Genomic DNA, 16,011 nt, shown 5'->3' with positions numbered 1-16,011 from the left:
TGTGGTGCGCCGCCAGCCAGCCAGGGAGAAGAGGAAAAAGCACCATTCGATTCGATGCTGTGGCCGATCAAGAGTAAAGACGTGAAGAAAGAATAGTAGTGTAGTGTGTGATAGGAAAGACATATTTTTCCTACAACAGAGCACAAGCAGCACCACACAGTTTTAGTTTTTCGGTTTCTTTATAATTTTTGTAGTAATTCTACACAACGTTTCGCGAATTGCTCGTAAATCGATTGGGTGTTCAATTGCGGTGGCATTTACTGCGTTTATTTCCGGAAAACATTCAGCTTTTTAGTGTCGGCTTAGTTTCGTAAGGTGGATTTTTAATTCAAAATAATGTTTTATCCTCTGGTAAGTACCATGCAGCTTCTTTTTCGTTCCGATTCGTCTTCCATGATTGCTCGGCCCGAATTTGGGCTCCTTATGCTCAGGTGGAAAATAAAAGTGTATCATTGGGGATACTTTTTTTCCCTATTCATGATGGTGTAAACCATGCGACGACGAGCATAAAAAGGGAAAAGGAAACGCGAGCGAGCGAAAAAAAAGATGAAGGCTCACAAATAAATTCCTGCACACTGCTGCTGCTGCTGCTTTTGCTGCAGCACGCGGTGAGTTTCGTATAGGAGCAATATTGGAAGGGTAACAAAAAATGTCTCGCGTTTGCAGCAGCTCCTCGTTAAAAATGGAGCAAAATGCTCATGTAATCAGTCTCAGCTAGAGTCGATTAGATTGTTGTTTTGATTGAAAATTCACAAAAAAATTGCATTTTTTGGTTTATTTTTGGGATGCAATCTTTATCCCAAAGGAGACCGGCAGCCTCGCCTTGAATGTATGTATTAGGGAACATAATAGCTGTGTTCAACGAGCTGCTCGAACTTGGTTGCAACCACTTGCGAGTCAGCTTTTGGTGTTCATTGAGCCACTCCAACCTACTTCGAGTCGCTCGGGTTTGTGTTCATTGAGCCGAGTCCAACCAACTCCGAGTCGCTCGAAACAGGTTGGAAGCTAGAGTCCGAGCTAGTTCAACCAGCTCGCAGTAGCTCGTGTTTTTGACGTTTAAAAACGTAAACATTGAGAAAAAAAGCAAAATTCCGAAGCGATACGGATTGTTAAGTGCGCGAATTTTTTTTTCACGTGGAATTCCGGTAAATTAGTAAAAAGAGTAAAAAGAGCGTTCATTGAGAAAGCAGCTTGGAGTTGCTCGAAGTAGCTTTGACAGTTATTTGTTGACAAAAAATACGAGCTAGTACAACCAACCCCGAGCAAGTTCGATCAAAGTCATTGAACACAGCTAATATTGTTCACTGGTCTCGGGGCTTAGCACCGGATCGTGGCGCTATGTATTGGTGCGGGTAGGGGGTGGTAGCTGAACCGCAGCTATGATGTTTGTCCGTTCTCATCAGTTTAATGATGGGCAGACGAAGACGCCCCGGCTCCTGATAGGATGTATTTTTTGTGCTTGCTGGACCCCTAAACATCCGCGTATGGTTGCACGAGCTACACATAAAAACATGTCACGTAATATTTAACACAATAAACAGATAGCTTTTCATATAAACTCTTATTTTAGACATCCTATATAGTATAAAAGATATCTAAATAGAAATCCTTCATCATTAACATAGCTTTCAGACAAATAGACTAGAGTAAAGTGGGGCAAAAGTTCGAGTGGGGCAAGAGTTTCTTTTTAAGACTTCTAGCTCAAATCAAATCAAAACTTAGAAATGTCATGGTGGTTTGAATGCTATTCAAGTAAGAGACTTTCACTCCAAATATCATAAAAATCGATTGAGATTTGGAAAAGTTATGGCTATTTGTTGTTTTTCGACGTTAATATTGTAATATTTGGTCAAACTTTCGATGCATGGAACCAAATGAAGATAAAATATGTTTCAATATTTTATTTAAGGGCGTTTCTAGGCCTATCATAAGGATGCTTTGACGTGTATTAGTTTTTCCATAAATAGTTGGAATCAATTTTTGGCCCATAGCGGGGCAAAAGTTCGAATCTGCGGGGCAAAAGTTCGACCCATGTATAAACCGACGGAAAATTTTTCAAATTTTCTGAAATCTACATATTATCTTCAAATTTAGCGAAATTTGCCTGATCGTGCGAAAAATGTCACAAAAATTTTACATTTTCACTTAGTTTTGTAAAAAACTGCTATTTTTTTGGTGTATTACAATTAACCCTGTTTTGGGCATTTTTTGATGAAAATTTAGTGTGTATTTTTCGGTAAACATAAGTTTACGGCTGGTTTAAAGTGTGCCTGGCATAAAAGTATTGATATTTTGTGTTTTAGCCAACGAACTTTTGTTTCACACTAGATTCGAACTTTTGCCCCACCTGTGGGGAACTTTTGTGTGAAAATAATATACTCAAATTATAATTGCTTCTTTAATAAAAATGAACAGCTTTTGCTACATCATTGATTATCCAAAATGAAATTTCAAAAATAAATACCTATAACGTTCAAGAAGCTGGCAGATTTCTTAAAAAAAAATTCTTCGTTGAAGTGATTTGAGAGGGACCTAATACTTCGCCATATTCTTCAAACGTTTCATCTGCTTACTATGTACTTTCAATGTCATCTTAGCTCTACGTCTACATTAATATTCGTAGAGGTTATTTTGTTGTAGTACTGTCGGTAAACATTTACCATGACCCCACAGTTATGGATCAAATAGTGTGGAGTCCAACCTATAAAATTCAATAAAACGACATGGAAAACGTAAAATTGTAATATAAAAGCACGAATCGAATCGTTTCAAATTGGAACTTCAGTTAGTAAACTGTTTTGAGTGTAATATTTACATAGGATTGCATAAAAATTAAAAATTGTATCGGTTCCTGAAAACCATATTATGGATCAATTTTCATATTATGGATCAAAATGTGACATATTACGGATCAGTGCGCAAAATCAAGAGATTTTCAACTCAATGCATCTGTATTGCATGGTATAGCGAAAGTTAACAATGTGTCATATATTACTGCAAAAAATAGCAGTGTTAGAGCTGGAACCAAGGGTTAAATGGCCTTTTTTTTGTGATACTGTATTGTAGTAACTGAGGCATGAACTGTTTTCGCTATACACCAAGTTTACCACCCATTTTTGTCTGCTAAAAATGAAATTTACAAACCTTGATGTTTAATTAGTTTTATCCTTAGTGCTATTGTCTGAAAATGTCGAATCCAATGCACAAAATAGCAGAAATCTACATTCTTTGGAAGTGATCCATAACCGTGGTAAACGATCATTTCCTGGTCCATATTATGGATCACTAGTTAGAAGTGCTAATATTCAATATTTAGAATCAACAATCAAGAAAAATGTTTTCCAAAGATGAATTCATACTAAATCGAAGCGAACGAGCATAAAATATGCTATAACATTTGAATTTTACCACCTGTGGGAGCTTATGAATGCTGACGGCACTTCTTACAGAAAACGACCATATAATGATAGCTGTGTGGTACCAACTAAACATTTGTCAAATACACCGTTATTTAGCGGTCGAATGTTGTGCTTAACATTACAAATGGTAGAAGACAAATAGTATAACATGGGAAAAATATGTTTTACGTCAACGTTTATGTTTTGAGCGAGTTATCCGATGTTGAACGACAAAGTGATCCGTCACTGTGGGTGATCCGTAACTGTGTGGGTATGGTACTGAAAAAAAAAATCACGTGAATTTTAAGCCCAAAACTAAATAAAATAAATTACTTACCAAATGGATAACAAGTGTAAAAAAAAAAATCAAATTACTTTCATATGGTAATTAAATCTAATTAAAAATTAATATAATTTTCATTGGACTTAATAAAATCTATCAAATCTGAACTCCGATGCGAGTAAAATATGATTTTTCGTATAAATACAGTTGTTCTCAGAATAATAGTAGTGAAAGTCGATTTTCATATAAAATGCCTAACTTCGGCATGTTGCAACTTTTTCTTATTCTATGAGCAATCTGCATGTAATTTTAACAGAGGACTCCATTTCATTCTCGAGATTTACACGCTCCACAAGTATAATGCCGACTCGAAAACCTTCCGCCACACCACACAGGAAAAAGTCCACTGCCGCACCACACAGGAAGAATGAAAATCAGCTACTCGAATCACAAATGACCCGAGTTCAATCTTCAAATCGCTTGAAAATTTCTTTTCTGAAAATAGAGGAAAATGTTAGTAGATCTTGAAAAAACAACTTCTTGCCATTTCAACGCCTACTACAACAAAAATGACATAAAAATTGTAATAATATAAAATAATAGCAGTTTCAGTAATTTAAATACCGACTGTATTTTAAGTTTTGAAGAAAATAAGAAATTTTTCTTTACTCATCGTTTCAACAATTTCCACTCAAACAACAAATATATAGACAAACCAGTTTTATACAAAATTGTTTCTAAACAAAAATTTGCAAAACGATATACCTAGGCCTGTGTGAAAAGAAAAATACAAAAATTCTCACCGCTCAGCGAATACTGAACGGGACATTTCGGTGATTCATATATTATTTTTAAATATTTATTTTTATTCTACATATTTTAATAAGCACAGGGCTGTTACAACAGTCGCGAATTTCGCGATTCTCGCGGATTTCTCGGATTTGTCGCAGATTTGTGCCGTCAGACGCGAAAATCGCGAGTGAACGAAAAACTGTCGCGAAAATCGCGGATTTGCCAAATCATGTCACGAAAGTCATATACAATTCGATTAAACATACATCAACTCAGTAGTTTTGAATTACGCAATTACAAAGTTTCTGTTTCTCAGAGTCTGCCATATTTTAACTTTGTAACTTTTCAAAATATACTGTATGATACTGTATATTGAAAGTGTAGAGTTATCTCATATTCAGGGTGTCGACTACCTGGAAAAATCTGGAAATTCAGGGAATATCAGGGAATCCATTTCTTTTGATCTGGAAAGTCAGGGAATTTTACTACAGGTCAGTGAAAAAATATCTATGATGTTTACATTGAATGCAATATGTTTTCTGAGCGAAATGGGTAATCAAATTTTCTATATACCTAGCAGTTAACCATTAAGAAAACGCTGTTTTCCATGGCAGAGTAAACTATATATTACTATGTATAAAAATCCTCAGAATTTAAAATTTCGTAAAGTATTGTTCAGTTTTTTTTTTAAATAAACACTAAAAATTCATGATGAGATTATGGTGGATGTTTATAGTTTGCGGCTGAAATTTGTGAAATCATTTCTGAGGTAGTTCAGTATCTAACTTCAGTGTTTGAAGATTTCAACTAAGTATGATTGGTAGATGTCTCATGCTTTTCTGATTATCTATCTATTAACCATTTTTTTTTTAATACGAATCTTTAAACTTTAAAAGAAAATTTTCTACTCATTTGAACAAAAAATGAAAAATGGAAGCACTGTTTTCCCGGCATATCAAACGGAGTGCGAGTCCTGACGGTGAACTTACTTCGTCACATTCCTTCAATCATTACCATTGGAAATGAGACAACAAGGGTGTCTTAGCGGAATTTGGGGCAAGTGTGCCATAGGGGCAAGTGTGCCACCCATGATTTTTGTAAAAACTACAAACTATATTTTTTATTTGAGCTTAACAATATGTTCCCTTATAGTCCATAATACAATGGTCAAAATATGACGCAAATTGCTCTATTTTTCACGTATTTACATCGACTTTTGTGAAAACCATAAAATATCAGTGATTTTTTATAAGATTTCATTGTTTCTAAATAGCATGGTGAGAGGTAAATTAATAACGAATTTTTCAAACGTACTGTACATTGTGAAGCTATACAAATGAGTAAGTAATTGTGGCATTCGAACGAAAAAAATATTTAGTTTTACATACAAAATCCAGTTTGGTTGAAATCTATACTTTTTGGGGCAAGTGTGCCACCTATTTGGTAAACAAAAATGGTTGGAGTAAAATTCATAAAAATGTAAACATCATCAACAAAATCATGATAATGAACCAAAATGAGGCACCAGTAGTGGTTTTTGGAGTGTAGAAGAGAAATAGCGAACATTTTTGCTCCCACAATGATTTTTTCTCCAAATATTCGATAATAACATGGTTTTAGGCGTTTTAAGAATTATTTTACTTATTTTCATCAATATTTTACCTTTATTTAGTACTGATCTAGTGTGATATTATACAGATCCTCTATAATGAAAGAGAAATTCATATATCGCCTTGAATGGAGACAAAAATAACGATTTTAGTTATTCGAATTGACTAGTAGAGAGTTACGCATGTGATGAACCTTGTTATAAAGCATCCCCTCAGAACGGTAAACCTAAAAATATTTTTAAAATTGCCAATTAGGCTCTGCTTTGTTAGCAATATTAAAAGGAAATAATGAAAATTTCATTACAAGTAGAATTACATGAACGTTCATTCGATGGCCGTCTTGCCCCATAAGGGTGGCACATTTGCCCCATAGCGTTGAAAATCAGTGTATTTTGGATGATATTTGAGGAGCTCCAAAACTAATACTTTTTGAAATTATTTTCTTTTTAAATGGCAAGTGCTTATGAAAAGATGTGAAACTAACATCGTGAGGCTGAACTGGCGGGTTTTTTAAGCTTTAGACAAAGTTAGAGAACAATTTGCTTAAGGTGGCACACTTGCCCCAAATCCCGCTACATTGACCAGCCTAAATCCTGCCGCCAAACCGGTCCATTCTGGCAGCAAATGTCCAGATTCAAAAATGGAACAACAAACAATCGACGGCGATCAAGGCGGGCTAGCAAAGAGAGTGCAGCGAAAAAAACTTGCTCTGATAAGTGTTCCCCAAACACCGATCATGCGGAAATCGATTCACTTTCTGCTGAAAAGAATAATTTACCCAAACAAAAATTAATTAAAGGTACTGTACCTTTAGGAAGTAGAAATCGGCTCTGTTAAGGTGATTATAAAACGAAGCCAGACTTTGAATTTTCAAGTGCACAAGACGAGAGTATCTGACAACAGATCGCGTTGAAAACCAATCAACTTGCTTGCTTGCTGGTGGTGACCAATGGGATAGATTTTTTACGCGGTGCGCTGTTTGGTTCTCAAGTCTTGTGCTTTTGAAAATTTGAGGTGTGGCTTCGTTCTATAATCACCTTAAGAGGAAAATAACCATCATCGTTTTACAAATTTTCAAAACCAGTTTTTTCGCTCAAAATTGAAGCAATGTTCAAGATAATCTATCATGGCATTGTACTTGCTATCTGTAATGCGATGATAGATTTTCATGAGGATTCAATTGAATTTAAACGAAAAAACTGGTTTTCCATTCTTGATGATTAGTGATGATTGAATGATGGATTCTTGAGCCTTAAGCTGGGTACGGCGGGTGAGCCTTTAAATAAACGACAATGCTACGATGAAGAGAACATCATCCGCTATCTCCCAGTGATGATATTTTTCATGTTTGTCAATTAATAGGGCGAGATTATAAGTTATGCAAGAAATAGGTTTACAAATCTCGTTAATAAAGATAGAAAAAAATCAATCCGATTCATTATAGTGAATTTCCAAAAAGAAATTTTATATATTTCGATAGTCCATATGCCAGAGTGCGATTTTCTATCCAAGAAAATGGTGCTCAGTGTCAACATTGTTCCTACTAAATATGGACTAATACATTCAGATTATTGTTTGGCCTGTCAGTTTCCCCCTAATAAGATTTCCAAGACTGATGAAAATTGTCATTAATTGAAATGAATGCGGCTCAAAAAGCAGGTAATTTCGAGTTACCGATAATAGTACAACAGCAACAGTTGTTATGGGAATGCTTGCCAAAGAAAACGAGGTAGCCGGTTAAAGCGTCGTAAAAGCGTTTCTAACAAGTAACAAGTAACTCTGTCGGTGTAGTGTAGAAGCATTAATTTGGCCACCCTAAGAGAAAATAATTAAAAAAGACGGCGTTGGTGGTCTAATGGCTATCGCTTCTGCTTTGCAAGCAGAAGGTCGTGGGTTCAATCCCAGGCCCGTCCCTTCAACATATTTGTAACACTCTTCCTAATAGCTATCTTTCTCTATCTCTCTGCGCCATTATGGCGCAAACATCATCAGTTCTATCTATCGCTAGAATTGAATATATCGACTTAACCGCTTACCACAGTGGTATCCATACGGTCGAATATCTCATTCATCACTAACAAAACACTCCTATTTCCAAGGTAGGTGTGGGAAATGTAGGAGATTCTCCGGTTTTCTAGTAACAATGGCTAACTAATTAACAATCCTTCCCCTCTCCGATGGACATAAAGACATGGCCGGTGCTGTTATCAATCAAGAAATTTCATAGGTAGTGCGTGATTGTACATTAAAGATGGAAAAAAGCTAAAACCCAAGCTTCATCTGAGTGGTTCTCTGTGCAATATCACTATCCTGATCACGGAGTTGCAATCACGAAGTTGATTGATTTTTTTTTGATCCTAAGAGAAAATAATTAAAAAATTAATATGGAAAACCATACATGTACTGCAAATACGCCAAATGAAAGCATTCAATCCATATTATGCACGCTATGTCTAAACCGGCAGATTATGGAAATCGAATGTATCTCGGATTTTGTTTCCGCTAGAGCTCAGTAATTCGGTTATATTTTCATAATAGCAAGGATTTAAATTATTCCATCGGTGAAATTTGAATTATTTTTTTTTTCACTTTTAGCTATTTTTTCATATACAGCCTATGAAAATAAACGAAAAGCACGTTTTCCTACACATTTCAGTCCATACAAAATGTATGGGAAAAATTCAACCTATAGAATATTTTGAAACCTTCCAATTATGAAATTACAGACCAAATAAGTACTGATATCTAGCGGGGAAAAATCCGAGGTAAATTCGATTTCCACAATCTGCTGATTTAGACATAGCGTGTTATGTATGAAAATATCTAAACTGAGCATAAACCTTATTTTCGCACTGAAAATTGCGTTAATATAGGCCACTAGAACCAGTTTCAGCCACATTCCTAACTTCGGTTCTCAAATTGTCCAATCATATTGATTTTTCACGAGAATGGCCAAATTAGGAAGACCGTAGCCAAATAGATATATAGAAATTAAAACTATAGGAAAAATTATGTTTTTCTTTTATTTTTAAATTATTTTGGACAAATAGACTTCGTTTTCGGGACGCCGGGAGTTTGTATTTTGTTTCGCGCATTTTGCTGGGCAGTGTTTTCGAAAGCCCAAGCAAGACGTTTCGTTTTCGGGGCGCCGAGAAGTACCATCAAGTCACCATTCACCGTGCATTCAAAATAAATCTGCACTTCAAAAAAATAAAAAAGTTTTCCAAATCATTTGAAGCGAGCTAGAATACCACTATGAAGCGTGCAATTATACCATAATTCAAGGAAAAATCTAAAATCAGTGATACATAACAAAAAATCAACAATCGAAGAGAAATTGTTTGAATATTAACAAATATCATTTACCGATCTCTTCGCTAGCAACCAACTTTCGAGGATGGAGAGATCGAACTTTCTCGTACGGAGATGCTGGCTCAGGATCCGATGGTGGACAACAAACATGCCCTCGCAGTGTCACTAGCGCGTTCAGAGATGCTGGTCCAGGATCCCATGACAGACCACAAGCAAGCTCTCGCAATGTCACTGGCGCGCTCGGAGATACTCGTTCAGGATCCCATGACAGAACACAAGCATCCCCTGGCAGTGTCACTTTCGCTAGGAAATACATTAATCAATCTGAACAAGATCAAATGCCCTCAGTGCAGAAAGGTAAGAATCATCGCCACAAACTATCCAAGCGCAAGAAGTAAAAACAAATCCCTCCATGCATCGCGCGCCGCAGTCAATCCTTTTATCTAAATGTTGTAGATCCTCCTCTAAAGTCAACCATCGCACCGTTCCTAAATTCTCCCTATCACCTCCCTATCCGCATCACATCTACAGTGACTCAATTTCATATTCGTACAGGGTACTGTTTTCACATTAGGTTGGTGAAAAACTATCAAATGATAATTGAATTCAAAATACTTTATCAATAATTGTGGAGCATAAATTTGATCCAATTTCACCTATCAATAAAAACAGTTGAATGAAATGAAAACAGTTTATTACCGATCAATAGGTAAAGTACCTATTTCAAAGTCGATATCATTCGACAGTTTTTCGCCAAGTAGATGTGAAAACAGTGCCCTGTACGAATATGAGCTTGAATCACTGTATACTACTCCTTTGTTATATCGTCTCGTTTCGCGTTCTGAAGAGGGAACCTGTTCTTGAGTCACTGCTTTACTCCTTTACGCGCTCTCCCTTATGCACTCCTTTCTCTCCTACACAACTGGGCGTAGAGAATGATGCGTAGAATGGAAAAGTCCCATACCGATAGTTCCTAACTCATAGATCGTCCGATCGAATAATTCTTTTGATCATGTTTTTTTTGTTTCTTCCATGCTCCTTCACACGCACTTGTGAATTGTGTGCGAACAACGCAAACAACAATCCACCCAATATCAGCGTTTCGATACGATGGAAGAGATGCAACAGCATCGCACCAAACATCTGACTGAAAACAAGTTTAAGTGCGAGATCTGTGGCAAAGAATTCCCCAGCCATAGTTCAATGTGGAAGCACACCAAGGCCCACACTGGCGACCGTAAGGATGCTGCGGAAAACGGCTTCGGTTCAGATGAATGACTAATGTGGCTTTGTTTACGTTATTTCTTCACAGGTCCATTTGTATGCCAGATTTGTAATAAGGGTTTTACACAGTTGGCTAATCTGCAGCGGCACGATCTGGTGCATAACGGTGAGTTATGTGATAAACACTATTGAACATTAGTTACATGATAAATATTATATAAACTTTATGATGTATGCGAACCGGTTCCGGGATAGGGGGTTAACTAATCTAAGTAATTTAGCTCCTTAACCCTTTATAAGGCCGAGAAAACCTAGCAAAACATTGCAAGATAATATATACAATATATTATTATATAAGGTACCGTGAGGCAAGTGGGTAATGAATTTCGCATAGTTGGGATTTAACAAATTCTAGAGACTTTAAATTAAAACAAATGAGGTAGTGTATATTTTTTATCTTGAGTACCACCAAATATAAGCAGTATGATGAAATTGATTTTTATGTAAAATTGAAGAAAAAAGTACAAAAAAAGTTTTTGAAAAACGTCTCTTTACTTTTCTCTTGCCCCACAAGTGGGGCAAGTGAAAAGTTTATTGTTTTGAACAATAAATTCAAAAACTAACAATTATATTCACGATTTCTATTACCTTTAACATTTGTTATTGCGTCCCAATAAACAATAACATAAGTAACATGTAAACAAAGAAAATTTTATGCTTGTTACTTGAATTTTCTTCTGTTCAGTTAGGTTTGTTGAAATGATTCGACAACATTATAACTGCAATATTTCCAATGTTAGTTCTTACATCATGGGACAGCAATTGCATTTCTGCAATTTCCACCGCTCGTTATTTTTTTTAAGACAATCGGATATGACGTCGGATAACTCTTCGAGAGAAATCAAACGGAATCCTTCAATAAACTTTTTATGTGGATAGACCTATACCCCATTTTTTATGTTTTGAACTAGTTTTACACAGACATTCCAAGAGATTTGCGTGCGTTCTCTCATATTGAAACTTTTCAATCAACGTCTTCCATTTAATAGGCTGTCCGAAGTAAATATATTAATATCGTAATATTTGGCAACCTTTTTTTAGAGAAGTTCTATGATTTGGTCATGATAATAGCTTTTAACGCTTCGAGTATAGTGTTTCTTGAATTATCAGCACGTTCTGTTGTTCTATGATAATTGCGAACCTTGTATACTTATAGCCACCTGAAGAGAAAACACAAATTCAATCTCTAATGAGAAACTTTTCACTTGCCCCACGTAATTAGAAATTTGACGATGTTTCAATTTAGTTATTTTTAGGTTTACGTCGAATTAATTCATAAACTTGTTTTTATTGCAGTTTAAAACTGTCTGAGGGGACAACTTAGAAATGGTACAGAAAATTATTTTACGCAACTATTTTCCGCTGAAAATTTCAAAACAAGATTGCACGCCGCCAACTTATTACGGAGTGATAGTTGACAGGTTAACAATCTTTCGCTCTATTATGCAATGATGACTGAAAAATCTCATAAATCTCTTACCTATGGTAATGTTCTTAATGGCCTCAAAGGTTTACGCATGAGTTTAACACATTAATTCACATATTCAGTAAAATATACCAATTATTTTCATTTACCCCATTTACCCACTTGCCCCGCGGTACCTTATATTATATATTATACATGGAGTAAAAATATGTCCTTTATAACCGGACATTGATATCACGTTAGCATTATTATGGAACCCAGAAAAAATACGTTAATCTGTAAAATTGAATAAATACAAGTGATAGCCATAGTACCGTGCACTACCTATGCGGGACAACTAATCAAATACACTGAATTTTTCGTCAAATAATTTCTTATCTGTAAATTTAATATTACTTGCTTGTTTCTACAAACTCAGATGTTCAGGGTGGCCACCGAACCAGGAAAAACGGGAAAAGCGGGTAAAAGACAGCCACCGGGAAAAAGACGGAAAAACCCGGGAATTTGAGATAGTCGCCGGAAAAATTGAACATTCTCAAGCTATAAATCCACAAACCATAAGTTGTAGAAAATCATTATGTTTGTAAATATTGTAATTCACAAACAAGTAACTTTCATTGACATGTTTTAAAAATAACAATGATTTAATTTTAACTTCGTTACAATATGATTCTTTAAAATGTTTTGCTTTTCTCACAACATTATGGTTAGCGATCGAAACATTTGTTTAATCTTTTCACTACTGTCAAAAGAAACTGGGAAGTAACTGGAAAGTTTAATTCATCCTTTCAAAAAATGTTGGCTCTCAAACGAAAAAAAAATCTTCTGTTACTGAACATCCAGATATGTTATTGAAAACAATCCTTTGTTCATAATAGCCTCTAGCATGTCATTGTTTATTAAATCGAATGAACAATAAAGTAGAGATTAATCTTTCTACATTTAATCTTCTCTTTTCCATGGTGGTTCCAGAGCTTCATTGATTTGCAGCACATTTGCAACATTATTCAAACATTTTTTTATAATGAAGTACATAAATCAAAGTCGTGGTAAAAAAGGGTTGAACTTATTTGCTTTAGGAAACCCTTCAATGAATGAAACATTAAAACGACGATTTTAGACCTCAAAAAAACGCAAATTTTTCTCATAAAAATGCAATTGTTTTCCAATGCGTTTTATAAGAGATGCAAAAATAACTCATCTAAGGTACCGCGGGGCAAGTGGATAAATTGGGTCAGTGTTGTGAAAAACTCAATTTCCCATAACTCACGCTTGAGATTTTTCATGCGTGAGTTGTCAATGTGAGCAGTCAAAAAATCATGGATGAGTTGGCTCACCTTTTTGATTCATTGTCTCGTATTCCCACAGTTTACTCACACACGGCAATAATTTATTGTTAGTCTGGTTAAATTATAGTAATCCTTTCTAACGTGTTGTTTACGTTAGAAAGGATTACTATAATTTAACCATTTGGGTTTCACGAGTTTTTAACGGGTTTTGCGACTGAATCATTTTTTACGGTTTGAGTTGATTGAGTGATTTTGCATCAAAATCTCAAGCGTGAGATTTGCGAAGCAGATCTCTAATGAGTTTGCTCTTACGGGAGAGCGTAATGATTGAGATTTGAGAGTGAGTCTACCAACACTGAATGGGGTAAGTGAAAATAATTTGTATATTTTACTGAATATGTGAATTAACGTGTTGAAATCATGCGTAAGCATTTTTGGCCATCCTGAACATTACGAAAGAAAAAGTATAAGGATGTTCAAAAATTAAAATTTTCGAATCACGTGGGGCTATTGAAAAGTTTCTCATTAGAGTTTGAATTTGTGTGTGCTCTTTAGATAGCTATAAGTAAACAAGGTTCGCAATTATCATAGAACAACAGAACGTGCTGATAATTTAAGAAACACTTTACTTCTTCTTGGCATTACGTCCTTACTGGGACAGAGCCTGTTTCTCAAATTAGTGTTCAATGAGCACTTCCACAGTTATTAACTTAGTTGCCATTTTCGCATTCGTATCTCGTGTCGCAGGGACGATGATACTCTATGCCCAAGGGAGTCAAGGGAATTTCCATTACGAAAAGATTCTGGACCGACCGGGAATTGAACCCAGACACCTGCAGCATGGCTTTGCTTTGTAGCCGAGGACTCTAACCACTCGGCTAAGGAAGGCCCCTTTCACGTTTTACTTAAAAGCTTTTAAAAAATATTTACGATATTTATGTATTTATTTCGGACAGTCGATTCAAAGGAAGACGTTGAATGAAAAGTTCCAATTGGGAGCCTGATCCTATTCTTGGCACTTTTAGGGGTCTTTTTTATAAGTCGAGTCGATCAAAAACGAATCGACTGAAGTCATTGTCGACCAAAAATTTCGCTCGACACGGCTCTGTCACTCGAGTTTTTCGACAGTTGTCACTCTATATGACTGGATTACTATGGCAGTCGACAATGATTACAGACGAGTCACATGAACCTGCTCGATTTACAAAATAGACCCCTTAATCCACTCCGGCAGGTTTTTCATAGTTACTGAGCTCATATTTAGCTGCAATATGCGTTGTATTAAAGTGCTGCTTATTGCAAAGATTTAGATAAAACGGTAGAGAAAGACCCCTCATGCCAAAGTAAATCATAAAAGTGCCCAAGTAGCTCTGCACCCTATAAGAAACCGCAAGAAAATAACGTGGAATGTCGATGTAAAGCTAGTTCTGAACATAAAAATGGGGTATAAAAAAGTTCTAAATACTTTGTTGAAGGATTCCGTTCCAAGGAATGATTTCTTCCGAGGATTTATCCGACATCATATGCGACCTTCTCATAAACAAATAACGATCTGTTAAAATTCTATAGAGCAGAAATGCAATTGATGTCTCGTGATGTAAGAACTAACAATGAAAAAGTTGTAGTTACAATGTTGTCGAATCATTTGAACAAACATAACTGAACAGAAGAATTGTTTTTGTTTACATGTTACTTATTTTGTTGCTCATTGGGACTCCTCAACAAATGTTAAATACATATACACCCTCATTCTTGTTTACGGCGGATCCAACTTTCGATCGAATCCTATTCGTTCGAATCCATTGCCCATTTGATTTTGCTGGCGTAAACGAGAATGCGAAAGGGTTTTCGATCGAAAGCGCATTCGTACGTAAACAAGAATAGGGGTGATAAATCGTAAATATAACTGTTAGCTCATCAATTTACTGTTGAAAACGACAAACCACAAGTGGGGCAAGCAAAAAGTTAAAACCATGGTAGAAACGCATTTTTCAAAAACTTTTTCTGTATTTTTTAGTTTAAGAAAAATAACAAAACTTGCAAAAGGAAAGAGATAAGGTGTCTGATCCAGTGGTATAGTGGTTTTCACGCCCGATGGTATGGGTGCCCTAGTGTAGATGTAGTTGTGAACCTTAGAGGAAAACAATATGCACTCTGTCTCGAAAAACACCCAGAATCCGTGTATAAATTTTTCAAACTAGGTAATATTTCCATATGCATTTTGATGAGTCTGGAAAGCGTGTGCAAGTTTCTTTGAGGAAAACATAAACAAACTGTGTATGACGAGCGTATGCTAGTCTACGTGTGTTCAAATGTCACTAAGCTCTATAGTGTGTCCCAATAATAGTGGTAGGGAGGGTAGTACAGTTTCGAGCGTGTTATAGGCAATTTTTATTTGTATGTGTATTTTTCTAATAGAGCTTAGTGACATTTGAACACACGTAGACTAGCAAACGCTCGTCATACACAGATTGTTTTTGTTTTCCTCAAGGAAACTTGCACACGTTTTCCAGACTCAATAAAATGCATATGGAAATATTACCCAATTTGAAAAATTTACACCCGGATTCTGGGTGTTTTCCGAGACAGAGTGCATATTGTTTTCCTCTAAGGTTCA

At 35.8% G+C, this 16,011-nt stretch overlaps 1 protein-coding gene across 11 annotated transcripts in view; it reads left to right on the top strand.

The window, feature by feature from the left end:
- The window catches only part of LOC5569159 (zinc finger protein 260), a 32,224-nt gene continuing 16,213 nt past the window's right edge, over window positions 1–16,011 (top strand). For 5 of the 11 annotated variants that reach the window (XM_021842458.1, XM_021842466.1, XM_021842468.1 and 2 more), the window contains exons 1-4: window positions 3–351; window positions 9,465–9,752; window positions 10,494–10,632; window positions 10,708–10,785. In XM_021842458.1, coding sequence (XP_021698150.1) covers window positions 337–351; window positions 9,465–9,752; window positions 10,494–10,632; window positions 10,708–10,785 — 520 coding nt within the window. In that variant the 5' untranslated portion in view covers window positions 3–336. Of the gene's footprint in view, window positions 352–9,464; window positions 9,753–10,493; window positions 10,633–10,707; window positions 10,786–16,011 lie in introns of all 11 variants that reach the window. The other 6 variants (XM_021842463.1, XM_021842462.1, XM_021842467.1 and 3 more) reach the window with 3 other exon arrangements.

This window comes from Aedes aegypti, chromosome 2 (genome assembly GCF_002204515.2).
Source record: "Aedes aegypti strain LVP_AGWG chromosome 2, AaegL5.0 Primary Assembly, whole genome shotgun sequence".
Lineage (NCBI taxonomy): Eukaryota > Metazoa > Arthropoda > Insecta > Diptera > Culicidae > Aedes > Aedes aegypti.
Note: the sequence above shows the minus strand (reverse complement) of the source record. Positions and strands in the feature narration are given on the sequence as shown.